General features: G+C 43.8%; 1 protein-coding gene across 5 annotated transcripts in view; it reads left to right on the top strand.

The window, feature by feature from the left end:
• The window catches only part of LOC141046940 (uncharacterized), a 91,083-nt gene that overhangs the window by 51,381 nt on the left and 14,672 nt on the right, over positions 1-25,030 (top strand). For all 5 annotated transcript variants that reach the window (XM_073541778.1, XM_073541777.1, XM_073541775.1 and 2 more), the window contains 3 exons: positions 10,434-10,602; positions 12,905-13,009; positions 14,438-24,784. In XM_073541778.1, the coding sequence (XP_073397879.1) occupies positions 10,434-10,602; positions 12,905-13,009; positions 14,438-24,784 (10,621 nt within the window). The remainder of the gene's footprint in view (positions 1-10,433; positions 10,603-12,904; positions 13,010-14,437; positions 24,785-25,030) is intronic.

The raw sequence follows: 25,030 nt of genomic DNA, 5'->3' as shown, positions 1-25,030 counted from the left end.
CATTTTCAATGGCACCAAAATTTGTCACAAAATTTCTGCTGAACGTGGCAATACCCCATATGCGGCTGTACAGTACTCTGGTGGGATGGAGCGCTGTTTGACTCTTGGAGAATATATTATCGTAGAATAGTTTGCGGACTTCATATACAATACAGAGCCCCTAAGTGCTAGAAGATCAGAATGCCCCCTCAAGTGACCCCATTTTGGAGATTATACCCCTCTGGGAATTTATCTACAGGTGTAGTGACAATTTTGACGCGATTGGTGTTTTCCAGAAACAAGCAGTAGGGTATATTGCTGAGTGAAAGTTGCAAATCTGCCGTTGTAGTAAGTAACCAGTACGTTGTAGTAACCAGTACGTTGTAGTGCCCAGTACGTAATTCGCAGCTCATGCTTCTGGAGACACGCACCTGTAAATTAGGCGAGATCTCATCACTACATAAATGCCAAGCATTATTATTTATTTCTATAGCACCATTGGTTCCATGGTGCTGTACATGAGAAGGGGGGGTTACATACAAATTACAGATATCACTTATAGTAAACAAACTAACAATCACAGACTGATACAGAGGGGAGAGGACCCTGCCCTTTTGGCTTACATTCTACAGGATGGTGGGGAAGGAGACAGTAGGTTGGGGGGTTGCAGCAGTTCCGTTGTTGGTTGAGGTGATATCTCCGGTAGTGGTGAGGAGGCTGCGGGTTAATTGCAGGCTGTAAGCTTTCCTGAAGAGATGGGTTTCCAGGTTCCGTCGGAAGGATCTGAATGTGGTTGATAGTCGGATGTGTTGGGGCAAAGAATTCCAGAGGATGGGGGATATTTGTGAGAAGTTTTGGAAACGGTTGGGTGAGAGCGAATAAGTGTGGAGGAGAGAAGGAGGTCTTGGGAGGATCGGAGATTACGTGAGGGAAGATATCGGTAGATTAGTTCAGAGATATATGGAGGAGACAGGTTATAGATGGCCTTGTAGGTCAGTATTAGGCTAGTTTCACACTAGCGTATGGAGGAGATGCGGACATCCTTCGTGAAGCTCCACCCACTGCCGTGCCTCCTCCGTTCAGCTCCGCCTACGTCTGCATGCAGCCAGCGTACCCTATCTTTAGCATTGGGTACGCAGGCCATGCCGATGTATGTGGATGCCTCCGCATGCGTCGTTTTGACGGTGCGGCGACCTGCACCGAATGCAACATGTTGGATTTTGTTGCGGTCACCGCACTGTCAAAACGACGCATGCGGAGGTATCCACATACATCGGCATGGCCTGCGTACCCATTGCTAAAGATAGGGTACGCCGGCCACATGCCGATGTAGGAGGAGCTGAACGGAGAAGGCACGGCAGTGGGTGAAGCTTCACAGAGGAAGTCCGCATCGCTCCGCAGCTCCTCCATACGCTAGTGTGAAACTAGCCTTAGTAATTTGAACTGGATACGCTGAGGGAATGGGAGCCAGTGAAGAGATTTACAGAGGGGAGGAGTAGTGAGAAGAGAGATGAATTAGTCGTAAAGCAGAGTTAAGGATGGACTGGAGAGGTGCGAGGGTGTTAGCAGGGAGGCCACAGAAAAGGATGTTGCAGTAGTCGAGATGATGAGGGCACTATATGTGGTTTAGACACACTGAGGCTCAGAAGGGGGGGGCATTTTGATTTGGGAGTGGAGAATTTATTTTGGAGAGCGAGGAGCCATTTTGCTATTCCAGTGCCTTTGTGCTACCGGTAATGTGGCATCCCCCTATATTTCCATTGACAGATGACGGACCTGAGTGGGGAATTGCTTTTTTTGTGGATTGAGTTGAAGCTTTTATTGGGAATATTTTACAAACATTTGGGTTCACATTTATCCTGCTCTCTACGTTCAGCACTTACTTTATGGTTTCCATCTAAATCTCCCAAGTGACGTTACAGATGAAACCCCCGAGGGATCCATTCACTATAATGAGGCAGCAGAATTACTCTGGACTCCGTCTGACCTCTGTTCAGCATTGTCCTTCTTAGCATAAAACTGTGGAGACAGCACTTTTATGCTCGCCTAGAAAAAAAATGGACACCTCCAGATTAGAGGTCCTGTGGCATCCATAGTGCCTCCATCTGCCTCATATCCCTATAATCTTCTGCCAGAGGTTCCATCTGAATCACACATTTCAGATATTTACATGGAAACCCCGGTGTAAGCGCTCAGCATAGAGTGCAGGATAAGTGTGCGCCGAGCCTTATTGCGATCTTTGGGAGGCAGAATGAAAAACTCAGCATCAGGTGAAGAATTGGTTTTATTTTTTTTCACTCCGTTCCTCGTGTGGTATAAGTGATTAGACGACTTTATTCTTCTGGTCGGTGCGGTTACCACATTTATATCGGGTTTTTATGTTTGGCTGCTGCCACACACTAAAACTTTTTTTTGCAAAAACTAATTTTTGCATCCCCCATATTTAGATAGCTATATTTTTTCCATATTTCGGCCGACAGAGTCATGTGAGGGTTTGTTATTTGCGGGACGAGTTGACGTTTTTATTGATACCATTTTGGGGCACATTACTTTTTTATAGGTTTCTATTCAGATTTTTGGGAGGCACAATAAACAGAAAACAGCAATTCGAGAATTGTTTGTTGGGGGGTTTATGCTGTTCCGCGTGTGGTAAAATTGTTAAGGCAGTTTTATTCTTCGGGTCAGTATGATTACAGCGATACCCCATTTATATTATTTTTTATGTTTTGTCGCTTTATACAATTAAAACTATTTTATAGATAAAAAATTGTTTTTTTTCATCGCTTCATTCTTACAGCTTTAACTTTTTATTTTTCTGCTGATGGAGCTGTATGGCGGCTTTTTTTTTTGCAGGACAAGATGACATTTTCATCTATACCATTTTTATTTCCAATTGACTTTTTGATCACGTTTTATTCCAGTTTTTGTTCAGCAGTAATGATAACAAAGAATACTTTTTTGGCCATGTTTATTTTTTTTTCTCATTGGGGGACACAGATACTGTGGGTGTATGCTTCTGCCGCTAGGAGGCTGACACTAAGTGGGGAAAAAAAGAGGTTAGCTCCTCCTCCGCAGTATACACCCTCGCCCCTATTGCGGGCGGAAATCAGTTTTTTGCTTAGTGTCCTATGGAGGCACACACAGTCTGGATCTCTCCAGACTATTTTTTTTCTAGTTTACTATGAAGATGAGACAGGGGCGACGGATCCTATTGAAAGGGTCCGATCTCCCCAAACCATCAACGGGCGAGCACGCGTTGAGTATCGTCTCCGCGTATACTTTCCCGCACCGAGGGTCATATCTGGGACTTTTCCCCAGACTTCTATTTTTGTTTGTTATTTTATGAAGATGAGACAGGGGCAACGCATCCTATTGAAAGTATCCGATTTCCCCAAACCATCAACGGGCGACCACGTGAGAGTGTCGCCTCCACGTATCCTCTCCCGCGACGTGGGACATTATGCCAGACTTAGCCCTGTCCACCCCTAGGTATTGAAACCATGGGCTTGCACAGAGGCACAAGACTAGTCTGTGCGGCCCCCACTGCTCCACCAACGCTAGACGGCGGTGCTGCAAGGTGGCGGACGGTCCCTCTCCTCACCGCCTGAAGGCGTTAGATGGAGCTAGGGTGCCTGCACCGTCCTGTTTTTTATCAAAGACCCCCCTCTCATACCTGCGCTAAGGCTGAAGAGGATCATCGGTGAGGAGAGGGTCGGGGAGGGCTCCTGCAAAGATTTCGGGCTGGAGCCCACAGCCGCAGAAGGCGGCGTCCACTAGCATACAAGAGAGGACTGGATCCGCCAGGACAGGAACGCTGCGCCGGTCAGTAGCGCCATTTTTTGGTACCGCGCCCCCCACCCCGGTCGGGGAAAAATTGAGGCTTCGGCCGGAGCTAGGCCGCGGCCGAAAGTTCCGCCCTCGGGGCCGCGTGTCACTTCCGGCAGCCCACCCCGCACTCGGCGGCGAAAAAAAAAATCGAGGCCCCGACTTCGGCGCACGATGTAAAGTAAGCATCCAGGTCGGGGGGACGCAGGACTGGGGTAAGTGCTGCCCGAGAGGCCAGGCTAGGGAAAAACGAGGAGCTACCTCTTCCCCATATCCCCAGCAGCGGACAGATACACCATGTCCGAAAAAAGGCAAAGACGCACACGTTCTTTTACGCGGCATGCATCTCTTGTTGGACTGCGTTTCCGCAGGCTCAGAGCAGCGTTTATGCAAAGCCTGCGAATCCAAACACGCCCAGGAGCCCACCCCTGCGACCGCGACCAATGTGTCAAATCCCCCGGAGTGGGCCCGATCACTGTCACAGTACATGGTGTCGCTTACGAGAGCAATAGAATCCCTTCAAGCCCCAGATAGGGGCAGGGACAGTGTCGCCGCCTTTAGAGGGAACATTCACCTCACAGGAGCCTCCGGCCTGCAGGGGCCGCCCTCACTCCAGGCAGACCCGGGGGAAACAAATCCACACGGTGTCGCCCAGTCCATCCGGTGCTTTTGGCATCCGTAAGATCTGCTTCTCGCTCCTCGTCACCAGTGGTTGATAGCGAGCAGACCTCAGATTGCGACTCAGACAAGCCCATTGACCTGGACACTCCAGAGTCACGTGAAACGGTGGACAGCCGCATAGAAGCCATCAATCAGACCCTGGGGATTGAGGATGATACCGCAGCGGCTACGGAGCATAAAGGGCATGTAAACGAGTGAAGCGGCGGCACAGAATTTTTTCCTCTCACCCTGAGTTTGAGGACATAGTACAGCGGCGCAGAGAACGTCCAAAAAGACGTTTTTCTCGGGTTAAAGGGCACTCGAAACGCGTTATCCGTTTGCTTCGGACCTCCGTAAACAATGGATGGAATCCTCGAGAGTGGATCCTCCGGTTTCGCGCCTGGCCACTAAGACCCTGTTATCTGTCCCTAGGTTTTCCTCATTTAAAGATCCCACGGACTGCCTTATTGAGAGCTTAGCTCGTTCAGTATATGAGGCGTCAGGGTCTGCACTCGCTCCCTCGTTCGCAGCCAAGGCTATGATATCATAGTCAGAAACATTAAACAAGGTCGCTCAGGAGCAGGATCTACCTGCAGAGATCTCGGAGGTCACAGGTCAGATGATGATAGCCGGAGATTATGTAATGAATGCGTTTTTGGATGCAGCCAATTGCTCAGCATTTGCTGCCGCTAGAGCAATCTCTATCTGAAGAGCCTTATGGTTGAGGACATGGCGGGCCGATTCTACTTCCAAGAAGTCCTTGGCTTCCCTGCCTGATCAGTGCGGCCGCCTATTTTTGGATCAACTTATCTCCGACTCCACAGGAGGAAGGAGCGGGTTTCTCCCCCAACAGAAGGTTAGATCGTTTTTTCGTCACCCGGTTCAGGCACGTTTTCGGGCCTTTCGCAGTGCCACCGGCCATTCTAGGCCGGGCGTGACGGCAGTGGTCAGGTGGCAGCCGGTAAGTAGCCTGAGCCTGGTCCAGGACCCGAATAGGAGACGGTCTGGGGTCATGTGTTGAAAGACTCCGGGTGGACTACGGGGCCCAATTCCGCCACCTCAGGCCGCCCCAACCAGGATAGGGAGCGGCAGGTCATATAGAGCCAACCCATTGGGGAGAATGCGTGCTCAAGAGGCCAGATCGAGAGGACCCAGATCCTAAGGATCATCGGCCAAATGACGCGAGGGCTTTACCAGACGACACCAGCAAGTGGGCGGCTGCCTAGTCTGTTTTCACCACGTCTGGGCCAACATCGCTCACAACGCATGGGTAAAAGAGTGGGTGTCCTCAGGTTACAAAATAGAATTTGTCAGATACCCTCCAAGAAGGTTTTTTTCCTTCCCGCCTTCCCTGGGTGGATACCCAGGTAAGGGCTCTATTGGGAGCCATCAAGTCGCTCCTGCACAACGGAGTCATTGTTCCATTGCCGGAACATGGAAGAGCTCAGGGGTTCTATTCAAACCTTTTTGCGGTCCCCAAAAAGGACGGGTCTGTCAGGCCTGTTTTGGACCTAGAGCTTCTGAACAATTCATCAGCATCAGACATTTCCGGATGAAGTCTCTCCGTTCAGTCATAGCGGTCATGGAACAGTGAGGATATTTGGACTCAATTGACAGCCATGACGCTCTTCTGCATATTCCATTTTTTCCTCCTCATCAGAGGCGGCTACGCTTCGTCATCAGCGTTCAGCATTTTAAGTTCGTAGCGCTACCCTTCGGGCTAGCCACGGCTCCCAGAGTATTCACAAAGGTTTTGGCAATTGTCAGGGACACACGGCATTCTCGAGGCATAGTCGTCTTGCCTTATCTGGACGATCTCTTGGTCAAGAGCCCGTCAATATGGGCAAGTGGGGAAGGTGTCAACAGCACGCTAGATACTCTTGCCGCTTAGATGGTTGGTCAATGCAAAGAAATCATCCCTTGTGCCAGCTCAGAGGATCTCCTTCCTAGGGATGATCTTCGACACTTGCTGAGGGTTGATAATTCTCCCTCAGGAAAGGGCGCTAGTCTCCGGCAGGGAGTCCGGACACTACACCAACCAGTCCCTCATACCATCCGATCCGCGATAAGGATCCTAGGGAAAATGGTGGCAGCAATTGAAGCGATACCTTTCGTCCAGTTCCATCCTTCATCCTCTGCAGCACGCCTCGTGTCAGCCTGGGACAAGAATCCTTTCACGCTCGATCGGCGGTGCAAACTGGCCTCTCAAGTCAGGCAGTCGCTCGGATGGTGGATAACCAGTTCCTCTCTGGCCTATGTCATGGGCTGATAATGACAATTAACGTCAGTCTCCTCGGTTGGGGAGCGGTGTTTCGCCACCACACAACCCAGAAACTGTGGTCGCCACAGGAGGCACGCCTCCCGATCAACTTATTGGGGGATACGAGCAATTCGGCTGGCTCTGCAGAGGTTCCATCACTTGCTAGCAGGCCGTCCTGTCCGGATACTATCGGACATCGCCACGGCGGTGGTGTACATAATTCGTCAGGAGGGCACCCGCAGCAGAACAATCATGCGCGAGGTGGAGCACGTTCTTCAGTGGGCCGAAGCAAACCACTCGGTGATTTCGGCTGTCCACATCCCGGGAGTGGAAAATTGGGCGGCAGACTTCCTCAGCCGGCAGGGTCTTGCATCCGGAGAGTGGTCCCTACATCCCGAAGTTCTTCAACAGATTTGTCAACTGTGGGGAGCTCCGGATGTGGGGAGCTCCTGACGGTTTCCAGAGTGAATGCCAAGGTGCCCACATATGTCTCTCAGGCCAGGGACCCGCAGGCATTCGCGGGGGATGCGTTGGTTCTGCCATGGAACCAGTTTTCGCCTCCCATAGCTATTTCCCCCACTGTCACTACTCCCGAGAGTCAGCAAAGGGATCAAGACGGAAGGGGGGCCGGCGATTCTGCTGGCCCCAGACTGGCCCCGTCGAGCGTGGTACGCAGATCTAAGGCAGCTGCTCGCTGACGTTCCTGGGCGCCTGCTAGAGCGTCCAGATCTACCGTCTCAAGGGCCAGTTTGCCACCCGAACTCAGGAACCCTGTGTTTGACGGCAGGGCCGTTGAATCTCGGATTCTAACCCAGGCAGGGTTCGGGAGCAAGGTGGTCGCTACATCGATTAGCGCCCGGAGGCCTGCTTCAGCATGAATTTACCACCACACCGGGAAGGTGTTCTTTGCTTGATGTCGAGGCGCGGTGTTTCTCCGCTAAGATTCTCGATCTCCAACATCTTGGTTTTTCTCCAGTCGGGCTCAGAGAGCCCGGATAGCTCAGTCATTAGAGCATTAGACTCGGGGCCTGGCCCCAGGTTTCCGCAGGAGACAGATGTCGGCCTTATCCGTCCTGTTCCAGTGCAGGGTTACTGCCAATTTGCAGGTGAAAACTTTTCATCGGGGAGTGTTCCACTTGATACCTCCCTTATGGCGCCGATGGACGCCTGGGTTTCTTAACATGGTTTTTAAGCGCTCTGCAGGAAGCTCCATTGGAACTGTTTCAGGATACCTTTCCTGGAAAAGTTGTTCCCCTAGTGGCCATCACTTCCATCAGGCGGGTTTTCAGAGCTGGCGGCTCTATCCTGCCGAGCTCCGTTCCTCACTTTCCATAGGTATAAGGTGGTCCTCAGACCAGCCCCTCTTTTATTTCTGCGAAGGTCGTGTCCTCTTTTTCACATCAATGAAGATGTTGTTTTGCCTTCATTTTTTCCAGCACCGGTGCACCGTGTGGAAGAAAGCTCTTCACATGTTAGACCTGGTAAGAGCCCTCCGGAGGTACGTGTCACGGACGGCACCCTTTCCTCAGACGGACACGCTGTTCGTGCTCCCTGAAGAACGCAGGAAGGGACTCGCTGCCTCAAAGTCGATCATAGCCAGATGGATTTGTTTGACTATTCAGGAGTCCTACTGCATTAGAGGCACGCCGATTCCAGCAGAGATCAGAGCGCACTCTACTCGGGCAGTGGGCGCCTCTTGGGCGCTTCGGCATCAGGCTTCGACGGAACAGGTTTGCAAGGCAGCAACCTGGTCCAGCCTGCACACATTTGCCAAACATAATATCCATGCTCAGGCCTCGGCGGATGCAAGCCTGGGTAGAAGGATTTTCCAAGCAACGGTGGCGCACCTTTTAACAGGAGGTGAATGTAGCTTGGATCGGTGAGTCAATCTCCCACCCAGGGACTGCTTTAGGACGTCCCACAGTATCTGTGTCCCCCAATGAGACGAAGGAGAAACATGGATCTTTGAGTACTCACCGTAAAATCCTTTTCTCCGAGACGCTCATTGGGAGACACAGCACCCACCTTATTAGCCAGTTGGCTCTTGTTTAAATGAATATGTGTTTACTTATTTGATATAAAGGTGGTGTTTTCCTATGGACATGTTATACCTGTATTAAGGCTGATTTGTTGTCCTCCTACTGCTTTGGCACCAAACTGATTTCCGCCCGCAATAGGGGCGAGGGTGTATACTGCGGAGGAGGAGCTAACCTCTTTTTTTCACTTAGTGTCAGCCTCCTAGCGGCAGAAGCATACACCCACAGTATCTGTGTCCCCCAATGAGCATCTCGGAGAAAAGGATTTTACTGTGAGCACTCACAAAAATCCATTTTTTTTTTTTACTGTGTTGTCTGCTATGACAACTCTCGGGCCCCCCCCCCCCCGTAATCACGTCACGGAAGCGCCGTAGAGGTAAGGGAAGGAGCACTCTCCCTCTCACAAATTTCTAAACGCTACAATCGTTATTGATCGCGCCATCTAAAAGATAACTAAGGGTTAATCTCATGGGGACCTGATCCATAATCAAGAAGTTTACAACCCATGGCACTGTAGCTAATCTCCCTGGAGGTGGACGGCAGAGAAAAATTAATGAAAGATTGCAATGCCGGATAGTCAAGATTGTGGATAAGCAGCCCCAATCAAGGGCCAAAGAAATTAAAGCTGTCCTGCAGGCTCACGGGGGCATCAGTGTCCGTGTGAACTATCAGTTAACATTTGAATGAAATGAAACACTATGGCAGGAGACTCAGAAGGACCCCACTGCTGACACAGAGACATTAAAAAGATAGATTTCAACTTGCCAAAATGTATGTGAGTAAGCCAAAATCCTTCTGGGAAAGCGTCTTGTGGACAAATGAGACCACGGTAGAGCTTTTTGGTAACGCACATCATTCTACTGTTACCGAAAAGAGAATCAGGCCTACAAAGAACACAGTACCTAAAATCAAATATGGTGGAGGTTCAAAGATGTTTTGAGTTTGTTTTGCTGCCTCTGGCACTGATTGCCTTGGTTGTGTGTAAGACATAATGAAATCTGAAGATTACCAAAGGATTTTGGGTTGCAATGAATGACCCCAAACATACCTCAAGAAGCCCCCAGAAATAGATGGAAACAATATGTCATTGATCACCGGTGGAGAGATCTTATAATTGCTGTTGGGAGAAGGCGCCTTCAAATATGAAAGACTTTAAACTGTTTGCACTTGAAGATTCGTCCAAAATTCCAGCGAAGAGGTGTAAGAGGCTCGTTGATGGTTATAGGAAGCGAGTGATTTAAGTTGTTTATTCCAGAGGTTGAGGGTGCCAACCATTTTGTCCAGCCCATTTTGGGGGTTTTGTGTGAAATTACGTCCAATTTGCCTTATTTTATCAGTATTTTTTTTTTGTGCTGTTCCAATACACACAAAGGAACTAAACACTTGTATAACAAAACATGTGGAATTGCAATAATTTTCTGGGAGAAATACTTTATTTTCTGGAACAATTTCAAGGATGCCAAAACTTTCGGCCATGACTGTGTATCTCATCTACAGCGTCGTTGTGCAGAATATTCTAAGAATATCTGTAGGCCTGGAGACTTCACGTCTTATAACATGTTGGAAAGTTATAATAGCTGCATCGATTATTTTCTTTGCCACCGTATACTAATGGATTACATTTTTTTTTCTTTCTGTATTGTGCACTGAGTCTTCCTATTAATGTTTTGCAGCTTGACAAACAGGAATGCATTCCTGGAAAATGCAATTGTTGAAAAGGAGCAAATTGTCCTTGATCTAACAGAAAAGCTGAATACGCTGAGCCGGATCTCCAGAACTCTGCAGGAGAAGGAGGCTGCGAACAAAGAGCTGCTGGAAAGGCTGGATCAGTATGAGCATCAGGTCAGTGATCATTCAGTTCAGCACAGAAAAGGCTCAACATGCGCTATTCACAGAATATTCCCTGGAAATCGGCATTTTCAGTCTATTTAAATACTTTGCTCTCTACCACTGATTAGTTCAGACATTCCACGTCAATATTAAAAGTTTTCTACCATTTTGCTGCTGACTGATACAAATCCATCATAGTTCTGACTGTTCTCTCTGCCTCACCCACAATTCCTCTCCCTGTGTTTAAAATAGCAGTAAGGAGGGGATTGTAAATAGATTGTTCACAGAGTGGACAGGGGAGAAAGCATCTACAGTCTCAGGCAAGGCGAAGAAAACAGGCTGTAGGCATGCAGAAAAGCACATGAAGAGGATATTCTTGCAGAATAAAAGCTGTATTGATACATGAGCTAGTGGACATAGCAGTACTTTGAATACACACAGATATCACATCCAGCCTGTATTACTGGGATCGAAGGGCACGCAGACCTAATATTCAGCCTAAATTACTGGGGGAGATAAACAAAACTCGCATCCAGCCTATATTACTGGGTTAGACATGCAGAGCTCACATCCAGCCTGTATTACTGGGAGAGACACACACAGCTCACATCCAGCCTGTATTACTGGGAGAGATATACAGAGCTCACATCCAGCCTATATTACTGGGAAAGACATACAGAGCTCACATCCAGCCTATATTACTGGGAGAAACACGCAGACCTCACATCCAGCCTGTATTACTGGGAGAGACACACAGACCTCACATCCAGCCTGTATTACTGGGAGAGACACACAGACCTCACATCCAGCCTGTATTACTGGGAGAGACACACACAGCTCACATCCAGCCTGTATTACTGGGAGAGACACATAGAGCTCACATCCAGTCTATATTACTGGGAAAGACATACAGAGCTCACATCCAGCCTATATTACTGGGAGAGACATGCAGAGCTCACATCCAGCCTATATTACTGGGAAAGACATACAGAGCTCACATCCAGCCTACATTACTGGGAGAGACATGCAGAGCTCACATCCAGCCTGTATTACTGGGAGAGACACATAGAGCTCACATCCAGTCTATATTACTGGGAAAGACATACAGAGCTCACATCCAGTCTATATTACTGGGAAAGACATACAGAGCTCACATCCAGCCTATATTACTGGGAGAGACATGCAGAGCTCACATCCAGCCTATATTACTGGGAAAGACATACAGAGCTCACATCCAGCCTACATTACTGGGAGAGACATGCAGAGCTCACATCCAGCCTGTATTACTGGGAAAGACACACAGACCTCACATCCAGCCTGTATTACTGGGAGAGACACACACAGCTCACATCCAGCCTGTATTACTGGGAGAGACACACACAGCTCACATCCAGTCTATATTACTGGGAAAGACATACAGAGCTCACATCCAGCCTATATTACTGGGAGAGACATGCAGAGCTCACATCCAGCCTGTATTACTGGGAGAGACACACAGACCTCACATCCAGTCTGTATTACTTGGAGAGACACACACAGCTCACATCCAGCCTGTATTACTGGGAGAGACACACAGAGCTCACATCCAGTCTATTTTACTGGGAGAGACACACACAGCTCACATCCAGCCTGTATTACTGGGAGAGACATACAGAGCTCATATCCAGCTTATATGACTGGGAAAGACATACAGAGCTCACTTCCAGCCTATATTACTGGGAGACACACAGAGCTCACATCCAGCCGGTATTACTGGGGGAGGATGCACACAGACCTAACATTCAACATGTATTATTAGGAAGTGGCACTCGGACCTCACATCCAGTTTGTTTTATGGTGATAGACACACAGGATTCACATCCAGCCTACATTACTGGGATGGGCGGATGTACCACACATCCAGCCTATATTTCTGAGATTGACACTCCCACAAGAGAAAAATCTAAAACTTTTATCAGTCTGTAAATTGCATAACAGAATGTCTGAAACCACTAACATAGTGTGTCTGTGTGTGTGTGTGTGTGTGTGTGTGTGTGTGTGTGTGTGTGTGTGTGTGTGTGTGTGTGTGTGTGTGTGTAATTTTTTACATGTCAAGGGGGCTACACGCAGACCCAAAAGTAAGTTGTTTTTTTTTTTTTTTTCATTCATAAAACACAGACTAATACTAGGGATACACGGTGACATGTGTCTCCTAACGTTGAGATCGTAGTGACGGTACTGCAACATCGCTCTTAATTCTTTCTCATGGCAAAGTTCCATAGCTTCATAAATTGAATTTAATGTTTTATTTCCTTTCTTTTTTTTTAATCCCTAGCTTAACGAAGTCACAAGGAGGCAGCAGGCATCTGAATCAGAGAACTTTGCATTAAAAATGACCAATGCAGAGCTCACAGAGAAGGTGTCTGCATTAAAAGACAGGGTAAGTAAGACGTACGGGGTTAAGAAACTGCTGATTTTGGGTTCGTTGCATATGTTTCAGTGAGTGAACACGTCATAAGCATTATATAATAATAATAATTTATCATTATTATTATATTGGTCATCATTGTAGAATAATTTTTGGACCCAGTCCTTTGTGTTGCGTACAGGCAAGATGATAAATGATATATAAAGACCAGTCAGGGCTGCCTATATCATGGACCTATAGACGTCTCAATGGTGGAAGCATAATTTTTTATGGATTTAAGGTTTTTGAGTGGTGGGGAATATTCAGTTTCCTTTGATGTTTTTGGCCTCCGTTCCTTCTTTTCCCATAATATTCTGTATACGTCATAGAATCGTAGAGTTGGAAGGGACCTCCTGGGCCATCTGGTCCAACCCCCTGCTCAAAGCAGGATTCGCTAAATCATCCCAGACATATGTCTGTCCAGCCTCTGTTTGAAGACTTCCATTGAAGGAGAACTCACCACTTCTCGTGGCAGCCTGTTCCACAAACGTCATGACCTCTGAGGACGATCTGCCAGTTTGTGCGTCATTCATGCAGGAGGATATTTTATTATTTAGCAGCGATGACAGCCATAATACAATTATATCTAAAGATATTAAACCATTACAAGGTAACCTGGACGTATCTCGGCCTGAAATATTGGAATTAGGCCTCCAAGGTGACCTAAAATATCTGGAGCAGATGTACAACTGCTATAACAACTCACTAACGTAAAAATGTCTCTGTTACGACTCACGGGCTAGTTGTGCCATAGACATATAATGTTAATGTTTTCTGCGACTCCCAACATGCCATCACAGCCATGCTGGGCGTTGTAGTTTGGCAGACGTAAATTTACAAAAAAAAAAGAACTCAATCACTGCCATTTAAAGTTTTAGTGAAGGCTAAATGAATTACACCCATAGAATCCAATGGACAAAAAAAAAATAGCTCAGTGTGCGTATTGCCCCTGGGAACAATAACTTAGTTAACAATGCTATTTCCATAAAGCTGAATAAAGGGAACATTTTTCTATATCTACTTAACAGAGAACAACCGGGCACAGTGAGGTTACTGGGACCTATGGATAGGCTTGTCGTACGCATTGGAAGCTTTTGCAAAATATATACCAAATATACACTGCAAACGTCGAGATAATGCACCCTAATTCTGATATGATTCAGGGCGTAAAAATTGCCCTTTACATGTCTAGTCCAGGTTATAAGAAGGGTGAAAAATTTTGCAATTAGAACATTTAATTATGCATTATGCCTTTAAGCAATGTAGAATAGACTTTGATCTTTTTAATTATGTTCTTTCTTGAGGATGGACAGAACAGAGATGGATTAATATATGTTGCATGCTCGTAATGTTGTGCCCGTAGCTGCAATCTTAATATATTTGTACTTTTATCACCTACAGGTATTGACACAAGATTCATCTTTGGAAAAGGTCCAAGTTGATCTTGATCAGACAAATGATGAGCTGGATCGACTCAACACAAGTCATCTAGAAAAGCAATCACAACTTCTTCACGACTTTCAGAGATGCGAGAGGGAAATAGACGTTCTCAAGGAGCTCTTGCAAGAAAAGGACAGAGAAATGTCCTCTCTCTCGGCAAGCCTGAGCGAATATTCTGAGCAGGTTACCATCTTTAAGGAGACAATTGAATTTAAAGAGGAGCAGATGAGCGAGATGTCCAACACTCTTGTAAAAACGGAAAGAGAACTTCACCATTTGAGGGAAACGCAATCTTTGGACGTGCAAGAAAGCAGCGCTAAGATATCATCTCTGTCTGAGCAACTGAGCGAAATGGAGACAGAGTTAAATAATGCAAAACACAAAAATGAGAGTAAAGTTAAAGAAACAGAAGAGCTAATTAGACAAATAAACGAGGACAGCGTAATAATCAAAAACCTTCGTCTGGAGATCCAAGCACAGGCAGTAACTCACAATAATCACCTTACTGAATGTTCGGCACAGATTGTGTCTCTTAAAGAGCAGATGAACGCATCTGTGACAAAAGTCGATGAGACGGAAAAGAAGTACAGAAAAGAAGTCGAGAGGTTAAAATTACAGTTTGAAGCAGATCATTCAGAAAAAGAAAGACTTTCTGTATTGTTGGAAGAAAAGAGCGCTCAGGAACAGAGTTTTCAAAATGAGCTGAAAGCAGGAAAAGAACAATACAACAAATTGGTTTCCGAGATGGCAAAAAAAGACGAAGAGATGAAGGAATTATCAAAACAGCTGTCGGAGCACGAGAATCGAGCTGGAAAACTGGACGAAGAACTGAGCAGTAAGCAGGAAAAATTGTCGTCCTTGCAAGGAAATCTTACAACGCTGACGCAGAGTAAGGAGGTGTTGGTAAAAACGTTGCGAGAAAAGAATGAAGAATTTCAAAACGAAATGGATATCAAAACAGAAATGATAAATAAACTTCATTCCGAAATAGAAGCACTTCATGCGCAAACCAAAGACTTAGGGAGCTCACTAGCAGATAAAGAGACTTCTCTGATGTCAGTGATGAATACTGTAGAAGAGCTTGAAAGAAAAGTTCATCACTTGGAGGATCAAAATAGACAAGTTACCAATGAAATGGAAAATTTGCAGGCTCAAGTTGGCCAAAAAGAAGCTGAAATATCTGCAATGACCCAATCGCTGCAAGATATCCATAAAAAGGTGACCGAAAAAGAACTGGAGCTGTCAAATCTCCAAAACACAATATCAAGTCTCTTACGTGAGAAGGAGGATCTTCAGAAGGAAATGGAGTTAATTTCTGCTCAAGGTGTGCAGAATATGAATACTACTAACACGCAGTTAGTAGAAAAGGCTAAGGAGTGTCTCAACTTAGAGAATCGATTGCGTGAAGAGCAAGAAGTCGTTCATAAATTGCAGACTCGGATTCAGTCTCTAGAACAGGATTTGAAAGATTCCAGGATCGTTGAGCAACAGAAAGATGAGGCGCTCAAATCCAAAACTTCCGACTACGATACGACGTGTAAAAAGTTAAAACAGAATGAGAAAAAAAATGCGTCGTTGCAAAAAAAAGTGGAAGAGTTAAGACAAACGGTAGAGAGTAACACACTGGCGTTAAAGGAGAAAGAGTCCGTCCTTACCACACAGTCTACTCAGGTTGAGGATATGAGAAGGAACTTAGATAAGGTTCAGAATGAAGAGCAGGCGCTTAGAGAGGTCAATCTAAAAGTCACTGAGAATGTAGAAAGATTAAATACAGCTCTAGGCAAACTGCAGCAGGATTTTGATAGTAAAGTTGAGGAAAATATAAAAATTAGGGAGGAAGTAGTAGAAGTTGGTAACAAGGAAATAGAAAGGTTAACTCAAGAAAGAGAGTCCTGCTTGTTGTCGATATCAAATTTAGAAACTCAGCAGGACGCACTTCAGTCACAAGTCATGCAGAGTCAGTCAGCAGTAGACTCCTTAAATCAGCAGTTAAATATGTTAACAGCAGAAAAAGAGAAACTAAATTCTGACCTTGACTTGCTTAAAACCACTTTGTCTAATAAGTCAGAAGAAGTCAATGTTCTCAGCTCTCATTCATCACAACAGGGCCATACTATTTTGTCTTTGAAGGATCAGATTGATCTACTGCAAGCAGAGAAACGGGATCTGCTACGTAGCGTTGAAGAAACAGACGCTCTTCTCCTCCAAAAGGAGGAACTTATCCAACAAACAGAAAAGAAATTAGAAGGTGAAGGTCAGTATCTACAGACTACTTCTGCCCTTCAAAACGAACTGCAAAGTTCCGTTTCGGACTGTGCTCAACAGCGGCAAAGACTTGAAGACCAAGAAGAGGAACTGCAGAAACGGAGTCAGCAGATAAACATGTTAACAGCAGAAAAAGAGAAACTAAATTCTGACCTTGACTTGCTTAAAACCACATTGACCAATAAGTTAGAAGAAGTCAATGTTCTTAGCACTCATTCATCGCAACAGGGCCATACTATTTTGTCTTTGAAGGATCAGATTGATCTACTGCAAGTAGAGAAGCGGGATCTGGTACGTAACGTTGAAGAAAAGGACGCTGTACTCCTCCAAAAAGAAGAACTTATCCAACAAACGGAAAAGAAATTAGAAGGTGAAGGTCACCATCTGCAGACTATCTCCGCCCTTCAAAATGAACTGCAAAGCTCCATTTCGGACTGTGCTCAACAGCGGCAAAGACTTGAAGACCAAGAAGAGGAACTGCAGAGACTGAGTCAACAGATGCAGTTATTAAAAAATAAGAGCGAGGAAGCGGAGCTATTAAAAACTCAATTGGTTGAGCATGTTGAGATCATTTCTGATCTTCACTCTCAGGTCAAAGACTTGAAGGAAAGTGTTCAAGAACTGAGAGGGTCATTAGCTAAAAAAGACGATTGTTTGAAGGAGAAGGATGGCAGCTATGCAAATCTGAAGGCCCAGTTGTCTGAACTTCAAGAGTCTTTGGAAGAGCAGAAGAGGACCATCGAAACATTGCTGCATGATAATGCCCAATATAAGGCTTTCATATCGGATAAAGATCTGACCATTAAGAATTCTATTTTGGAAGTTGAAGAATTAAATGGGAAATTTCTCAGTAAGGAAGAGCAGTACAATATGTTAATAATACAGGTATCTAGTTTAGAGGAAACTAATACAAAGCAACTCGCTGATATTAACAAATTGACTGCTTCAATGGAAGAGCAAGAAAGTTTGCATCGTAGAAAGGAGGAAGCCCAAAATGAAGAATTGGAGCAACACAAAAATTTTAGTTCCGCTCTTCAGACAACTGTGGATGAACTTGGTCTTAAAGTTAAAGTCCTCGAGCAATCTGTCTCTGAAAAAGAAAACACTATGCAAAATCTACAGGAGAAGTATGCCACCCTGTATGAGCAAAACCAGGAGCTGTCAAAGTCTAACGGCCATAAGGAAGTCGAGATTTCTAAACTTCTAGGTTCCGCAGGCGAAAAGGATGCTAAGCTTCAAATGTTGGAAAGCAACATTCAGGCTTTTGCCAGCGAGGTTAATCTTTTACGCGAAGAATTAGACAAAGGTAGTTCTAATGTCAAAAATATATCTGAGGCTTTGAAACTCAAAGATGATATAATTTCTCGACATCAGAGAGCAGAGGAAGATTTAAGAATTGAATTGCAGTCCGTGAAGGGAGAGTACCAAGAGACTTCTACCCAACTGCAAGCACTTATGGGGGAAAGAAAAGATTCTAAAGCACTCGTTCAGACCCTAGAGGATAGATGTTCTTCGCAAGGTCAATGTATTGAAAATCTGAAGCAAGACATGGACAGTTTAAATGCAAATTTATTGCAAGAGCAGCAAACTTCCGCGAATGACAAACGACAGATACACCAGCAATTAGAATCTGCCGTTCAAGAAAAATTGCAACTGGAAAAGTTTTTGGAATCATTACAGGTAGACAGAGACGCCTCCTTATCCACGTTTCAGAATGAGTTAATGCACAAAAACACGGTTATAGGAAATCTTCAGCGTCAAGTACAAGAAGCAGAAGCACGCATTTCCTCCGGTGGAGAAAGCCTGAATGTGTTGAAAGCCGAAAATGCCGATCTTCAGAAGCAGGTTAGTGCTCAAGCTGAGGACAGCTATGCTTTGATAGTAAATATAGAAAATCTAAAGCTCAATCTTAGTGAACTGCAGCAACAATCAGAAAAAGAGGTTACACAAGTGAATGAGGAAAATGGGAAACTTAGAGAACAGTATGAAAGATTAGGCAATGACAATAAAGTAAAGCAGGAGATGCTACAGAGTTTGCTTAAAGACTTGCATTTTGTTGATAAGCGATTATGTGCTTTGTGCAATGGGAATTTCTCAGAATGTGATGAATTTGACCAAGAGCATGAGTATAGAAGCAAGTTAGAAAAGTTTTCCTCAATGCTTTGTATTATGTCAGACTACAAGTCGAAAGTAGGAGAGCTAAAGGAAGTAATTCAGGGAAAAGACAGAGAAATTGAGCAGAAGGCTCAGGCTGTTCTCTCCTTTGAGAAAGAGAAAGACCTTCTTCTTGAAGAGTTACAGAAGGTTAAAGAACAAAAGGTAGATAATGAATCATTAATGGAAGAACTTAAAACCGCTGAAGCTAACACTTCTACAGTCCAAAGCATCTTACAAGAAAAAGAAAGTGTTATTGTAGAGTTGAACAGTCGCGTATGTGTTCTCCAAGAAGAAATAATGATATCTAAAGAAGAACTGCAAAAAATCCATACAATGTTGAATGAAGAAAGAGGAAAAATTGGGCAGCTTCTTGAAGATGTTAATAAGAAGGATTTCGTGGTCCAAGAACTTAACGTACAGCTAAGTCAGCAGAAAGAGTTATTATCCACACTCAGTGATCAGGTGAAAGAAAAAGATGCTTCTCTGATACAAGTTATGGAATCTGTGTCAAGCGAAATGGTTAAAGTGTCTGAAGAAAAAAATGGCTTGAGTATGGAGCTTAAGAGTTTACAGTCGGATAAAAGTTCTTGTCTATTGCAAATATCTGAACTATCTGAGAAACTTGAGGCATGCGAGAAAAAATTACAGGTGTCAGAACAGATACTAACTGATAAGGAGATCTATTTAAACAAGTTGACCAATGAGAAAGATCTGCAATTGGAGAAATTCAGCAAAGAAAGGGAGAACTTGAAGAGAAAACTTCAGGCCGCTTTAGTTATACGGAAAGATTTAATGCAAAAGATTGAAAAACTTGAACAAAATAAACAAGAAGAATTAAGAGGAGAAGAGTTAAAATCCTCAGAACTTGGAAGAACCGTGGAAGAATTGAATGTCAAATTACAATCCCTTAGGACAGAGAAAGAAGATCAGCATTCTTATATACAGCTCGCTAAGCAAGAATTGTTGGAGAAGGATGCAAAAATAAGTGAACTTTACAGCGCTCTCACGGAAAAGGAACAGCACCTGGTAGAAATCCAGAATAACGTCACCGAACTGCAGCAAAACCTCTCCGAGAAAGACAACATGTGCCAGGAATATTTAAGAACCATTCAGGAAAAAGAACAAAATCTACATCAGACAAAAAATGCTCTCAAGGAGAAATTGAAAAGTGTAGAAGAAGAAAATGTGCACTTGTTGGAAAGTCTTGAGAACCTGAAAATATGCCTTGAGAAAGTACAAGGTCAGACAAGCTGTCCAATGCCGTCTGTAGAGATGTCGACCGTCGATCTAGATGCGACTTCCCCAGAGGCTTCATTTTCACATGTGGAAAATTCCATTGTTCATAATAATGTCCATGCATCGCTTTTATGCAGCCAAGGAAGTTCTGAGAGTAAAGAAAAACACAGTGGTCTTTTACAAAGTCTTAGTAAAAGCATTAAAGAGTTTGAGCTGCTACAGAAAGCACAGTCGGACTTACAGCATTCATACGATGCTAAGTTTTCAGAGTGTGAACAACAAAAAGAACAAGTGCATAATCTGCAACAGCAAGTCCAAGCACAACAGGAGTTGCTTTGCCAGAAAGAATCTGAGCTGAATAATAAGGAGCTTGAAATAGAAGACCATAAAAAGAGGATTGAAGATGTTTCGCACAAGCTACAAGAATTAAAGGAGCATGAAAACATAGCATCCGAGTTGAACAGCCGTATCCGTGACAAGGAAGCAGAGCTGCTGAGAGTAAATTCCGAACACACGCAAATGTTGAGTGAAATGGAATTATTAAAAGCAGAAATACAAAAACTGGCTCGGGATATTCAGAAATTTGAAGAGCAAATACAATCTCTAAATAGCGTAGTGGCTTCTAAATCTGCAGAGTTAGAACACTGTGAAAATGAGATTACTTCGCTACAGAAAGAGATAGAAGTAGCTCGAATGGCAATTGAAAGTAAGCAAGCAACCATTGAAGAACTATCCAGTAATAGAGATAGATACTTAGAAACTTGCCAGGTCAGTCAGTCCGAAATTTCCAAACTGAAGCATAGCCTTGAGCTAAAAGTTCTTGAAGTATTAGAAAAAGATAAAGAAATTGCTGCAACTAAAGATTCTCTTAACTTGAACGTAAAAATCCATGAAGAAGATATGGCAAGAACGCGTGACCAATTGAAAGGATATCAAGAAGAATCAAATAGACTGAAGGATGATTATAAGCAGATCAAAGAAAAGCTCGAAGAATCTATGGCAAAATTAGAAAAAGCAGAAATTGAATTATCATATTTTCGAACAAACTTAAGAGATTCAAAAAAAGATGAGGTATTGTTGATGCAATCAAGTATGCAGCCTTTGCACAGCCCTAAGACAAACCAAGTGGTTCACGAAACAAAATCTGCCTTTGATAATCTTCAAGATATAAGTTGTGATCGTCCACCAATGTGTAAAACTTGTTCTAAGAAGCAGACCATGATTGAGGATCTTCAGGAGCAGCTTACGAGCACCAACAAAGTAATTGAGCAGCTCAATGAAGATCACGCGAGGAAAGTTTCAGAAGAAAACCGCTCTAGAGATCAACTTCAGAGAAAGCTGCAGGCAGCTCTGGTGTCACGTAAAGATTTACTTAAGGAAAACAAAATGCTGAAACAGAACATTGAATCTTTAACTTTGGAAACCGAAGAAATGAAACATTTACTTTCTGAAATTCGGGAAAACCAAACGTCTGAGATTTCTTTACTGAAAGAGAAGAATAACGATCTCCTGTCTGAGAGAGAACGCCTTTTACTAGTCAATGAAAATCTTTCGGCAGCTTGTGAAAGCCTGAAATCAACAATGGAATCTATTGCCCAAGAAAAAGAAGCGTTTTCTTTCCAGTTGAATTCCTTAAAAGATTCACAGACAGTTGAATTGACCGGATGGAAAGCTAAACATGGCGAATTAAATAAAGAGTACGAGTCCCTTCTTCAAGCGTATGAAAACGTTAGTGATGAAATTGATAAGATGCGACATGTCATAGAAATGACAAAGAAAGAAAAAAGTGACATTGTAATGAAATATCACGACCTTCAGAATGAAAATCAAGGCTTGGCAAAGCAAATCGAAGATGGCGACGTGGAGATGGACACACTTAGAACGACACTGGAATCTAATGAGAATGAAATGCAGAAATTACAATTAGAAACCAAGCACCTTATGGATTCGGTTGAGAAATTGTCACTTTTTGATGAAATAGCCCAAGAAAACGGGAAGCTTTCAGAAGAAAATAAACATTTAAGAGAAACATGTGAGAACTTGAAGACCTCTCTAGATAATAAAGAAAAGGAAAATACTAGTATTTCTGTCATTAAAACTGCACTGGATAAGTTGCAGATGGACATGAGCATGTATAAATCTGATATGGAAGTTAAAATCTCTACGCTTTGTTTTGAAAATGAGACCCTGTCCAAAACGGTTACAGAGTTGAAAATGAAGGTTCACGATACAGAGCATAGTTTGGAAAAGAAAGAAATAGAAAGACTTAATATTCTAGAGAAATTGAACAGCTCTGACCAATTACTGAAGCAGGAAAAGAGCGCTGTTCTGAAATTAGAGGTTGACATAAGTAGCATGGAAGTAGATAAGATGAACTTGGACGAGAAAGTGAAAATTTTGAAGGATGACAAGGCCCTTCTTCTAGAGGAGATAGAGAATATACAGGAGCAATATTGTAAAGTGAAAAATGAGAGGGAGAATTTAGAGATGGAATTACTGCGAGTTGGAAAAAACAACAGCTTGCTCTCCGACAAATTTAAGTCACTCCAGGCACAAACCAATACTCTAAGTCAGCAGGTAGAGTTTCTCAGAGCCGAGAAAAACATTATTATGCGGGAAAAGGAAGAACACCAATTAAAAGTTCTACAAGATCTCGAAGAAAAGATTAAATACGCTCAAGATGATAACAGAGGAACCAAAACTAAATCCAAAGAGTTGAAGGAACTTCTCAAAGAGAAGCAACAAGAGATCAATCAGCTTCAACGTGACTCTATAAGATTTCAAGAACTCATATTAGATCTTGAAGGAGCTTTGAAAGAATCCAATGGCCAAAGTGAAAACCTTAAAAAAGAACTTGAGCACTCATCTGCTCAGATTAGGAAAACTGCAGACCTAATGAGCAAGAAGCCGGTAGACAAAAAGTATTTGCCGTCCTCCGATAACCTAGTAGATGAAGAGTCAACTAATAATTTCTCACAACATATGAATGAAAGAAATGGTATTACAGGAAACAATCTTAAAGTAATTGAGCCAAATTATCAGCCCAGAGAAATAGTCCTACAGGATATGGAATCAGAAAAGAGGTCATCCCAGGAGATCCCTACAGATGTGGAGTTGAGGGCACTAAAGGACATAATAACAGAAAATGAGCAGGAGATACAACTGCTTAAATTAGAGAGTGAAAGCGTTAGAATCGATATACAGAAACAGGTCACCATGTCTCGACACATGAAAGAAATCATTGACAATAAAGATAAGGAAATCTCTATGTTAATCTCCTCCAAAGATGGAGAGATATCCAGCTACTTGGAACAAATCCAAGGTCAGTATCGTAAGCAAGTAGAAGATTACGAGCATCGTTTGTCCTGTGTTGAAGCTGAAAAGGCAAAGTCCGATTTGGACTATCGAACGGTTGAGAGAGAACATCAAAGTCTTAAAGTGAAGTATGATAAAGCAGTAAGTGACAAAGATTTGCTATCTAGTGAAATCGAGGCCTTTAGGAAATCAATGTCCTCACTGCAAACTGATCGAGATCAACTTAGCTCACAATTACAAATAATCAATCAACGCAATGAACGGGTCCTAAGCCAAAAAGACAACATCATCGCCTCTGCTGCCAAGGAGAATGGTAGCCTTAAAGAAGAACTTAGGAATGCTTTAAATAAAGTTGATGACCTTAATGCTGAAAATGCCATGTTGGGAGCACAACTCATTCGATATAGGGAGGATCTGAACCAAGTGTTGTCTCTGAAAGACGAACAACTAAAGGAATTGTTAAAACAAAAACTAGATCTAATTAAAAATCTCGAGCAAGAAAAATGTGATCTTGAGAAGGAGTGTAGAGAAATGCAAAGCGCCAATGAGATCCTCCAAAATTCAGCTGGAGCCTTAGAAGTGGAGAATCAGAAATTAATATCAAAAGTTAAAGATCAAGAAGATCTAATTGCTTCCATCAATAAAGAAAAGATACTCGATGAATCTAGAAAAAAGAACTATCTGGACAATCGGGAGAAATCTGATGATGATTTCATGGATCTTCTAGAACAAAATAGCCATCAGTTGGCTAGTGAAAAATTAGAAGAAAACGCTGAAGAAGCTTATTGGGGACTTTTCCATGAGAATAAACAGCTGAAATCTCAAAATGAATCTTTCGGGAAAGCAATGGCAGCCTTACAGAATAATCGAGATTCCTTGATTGACGATTTTAAAGAGCTACAATGGCGTTACGCATCTGAGCTGAAAACTGAGAAGATCCGAGGCGACGATCTTGAAAGTCAGCTACGTAGCTTTAATTCCCAGATCTATGGTATTCTCAAAAATAACAACCTCCTTACTGACCATCTTCTCGCCATCGAAGCCCAGGTTACTATGGACCAGCTGATGGCCGTAATAGACTCTTTGTGCAATTCCTTAACAAACAAAGGTTTGGAGGTCACCAGTCTCTCCTCCGAGTGTGCCACTTATGCTCAACAGTTGGATGCTTTTTCCAAAGCGATGGCAAGCTTACAGCACGATCGAGAGCGATTACTCCATATGCTCAAGGAAGGAACTATAGTTGAAAAGTCTATGCAAGGTGGCGCTCCTATTAAAAAGGTGATCACAGAGCATGAGCTTAACATAAGTTTCTCGCAGCCAGATAAATTATCACAGGTATGTTTTTTTTTTATCCCTGGCCGTGATTATACGTGTTGTATGTATGTATTGCACTTAAATGTAAATGTTGCATGCAGAAAGTGCAGAATTAAAGCAGGCCCTACAGTTTAGACCAACGTCCGCCACCAACATTAAGACCATTCGAGCTTCAAATTCTTGGCATGTCTGGGAGGTAGTCTTCAGAATGGAACCACCGGTGGTCTACCATATCTCCGCTAATGACCGGCCTAAAAATCCAACATG

This window comes from Dendrobates tinctorius, unplaced genomic scaffold, assembly GCF_039654945.1.
Source record: "Dendrobates tinctorius isolate UK_male_01 unplaced genomic scaffold, ASM3965494v1 ptg000124l, whole genome shotgun sequence".
Lineage (NCBI taxonomy): Eukaryota > Metazoa > Chordata > Amphibia > Anura > Dendrobatidae > Dendrobates > Dendrobates tinctorius.
This window is presented reverse-complemented; position numbering and strand designations above follow the sequence as displayed.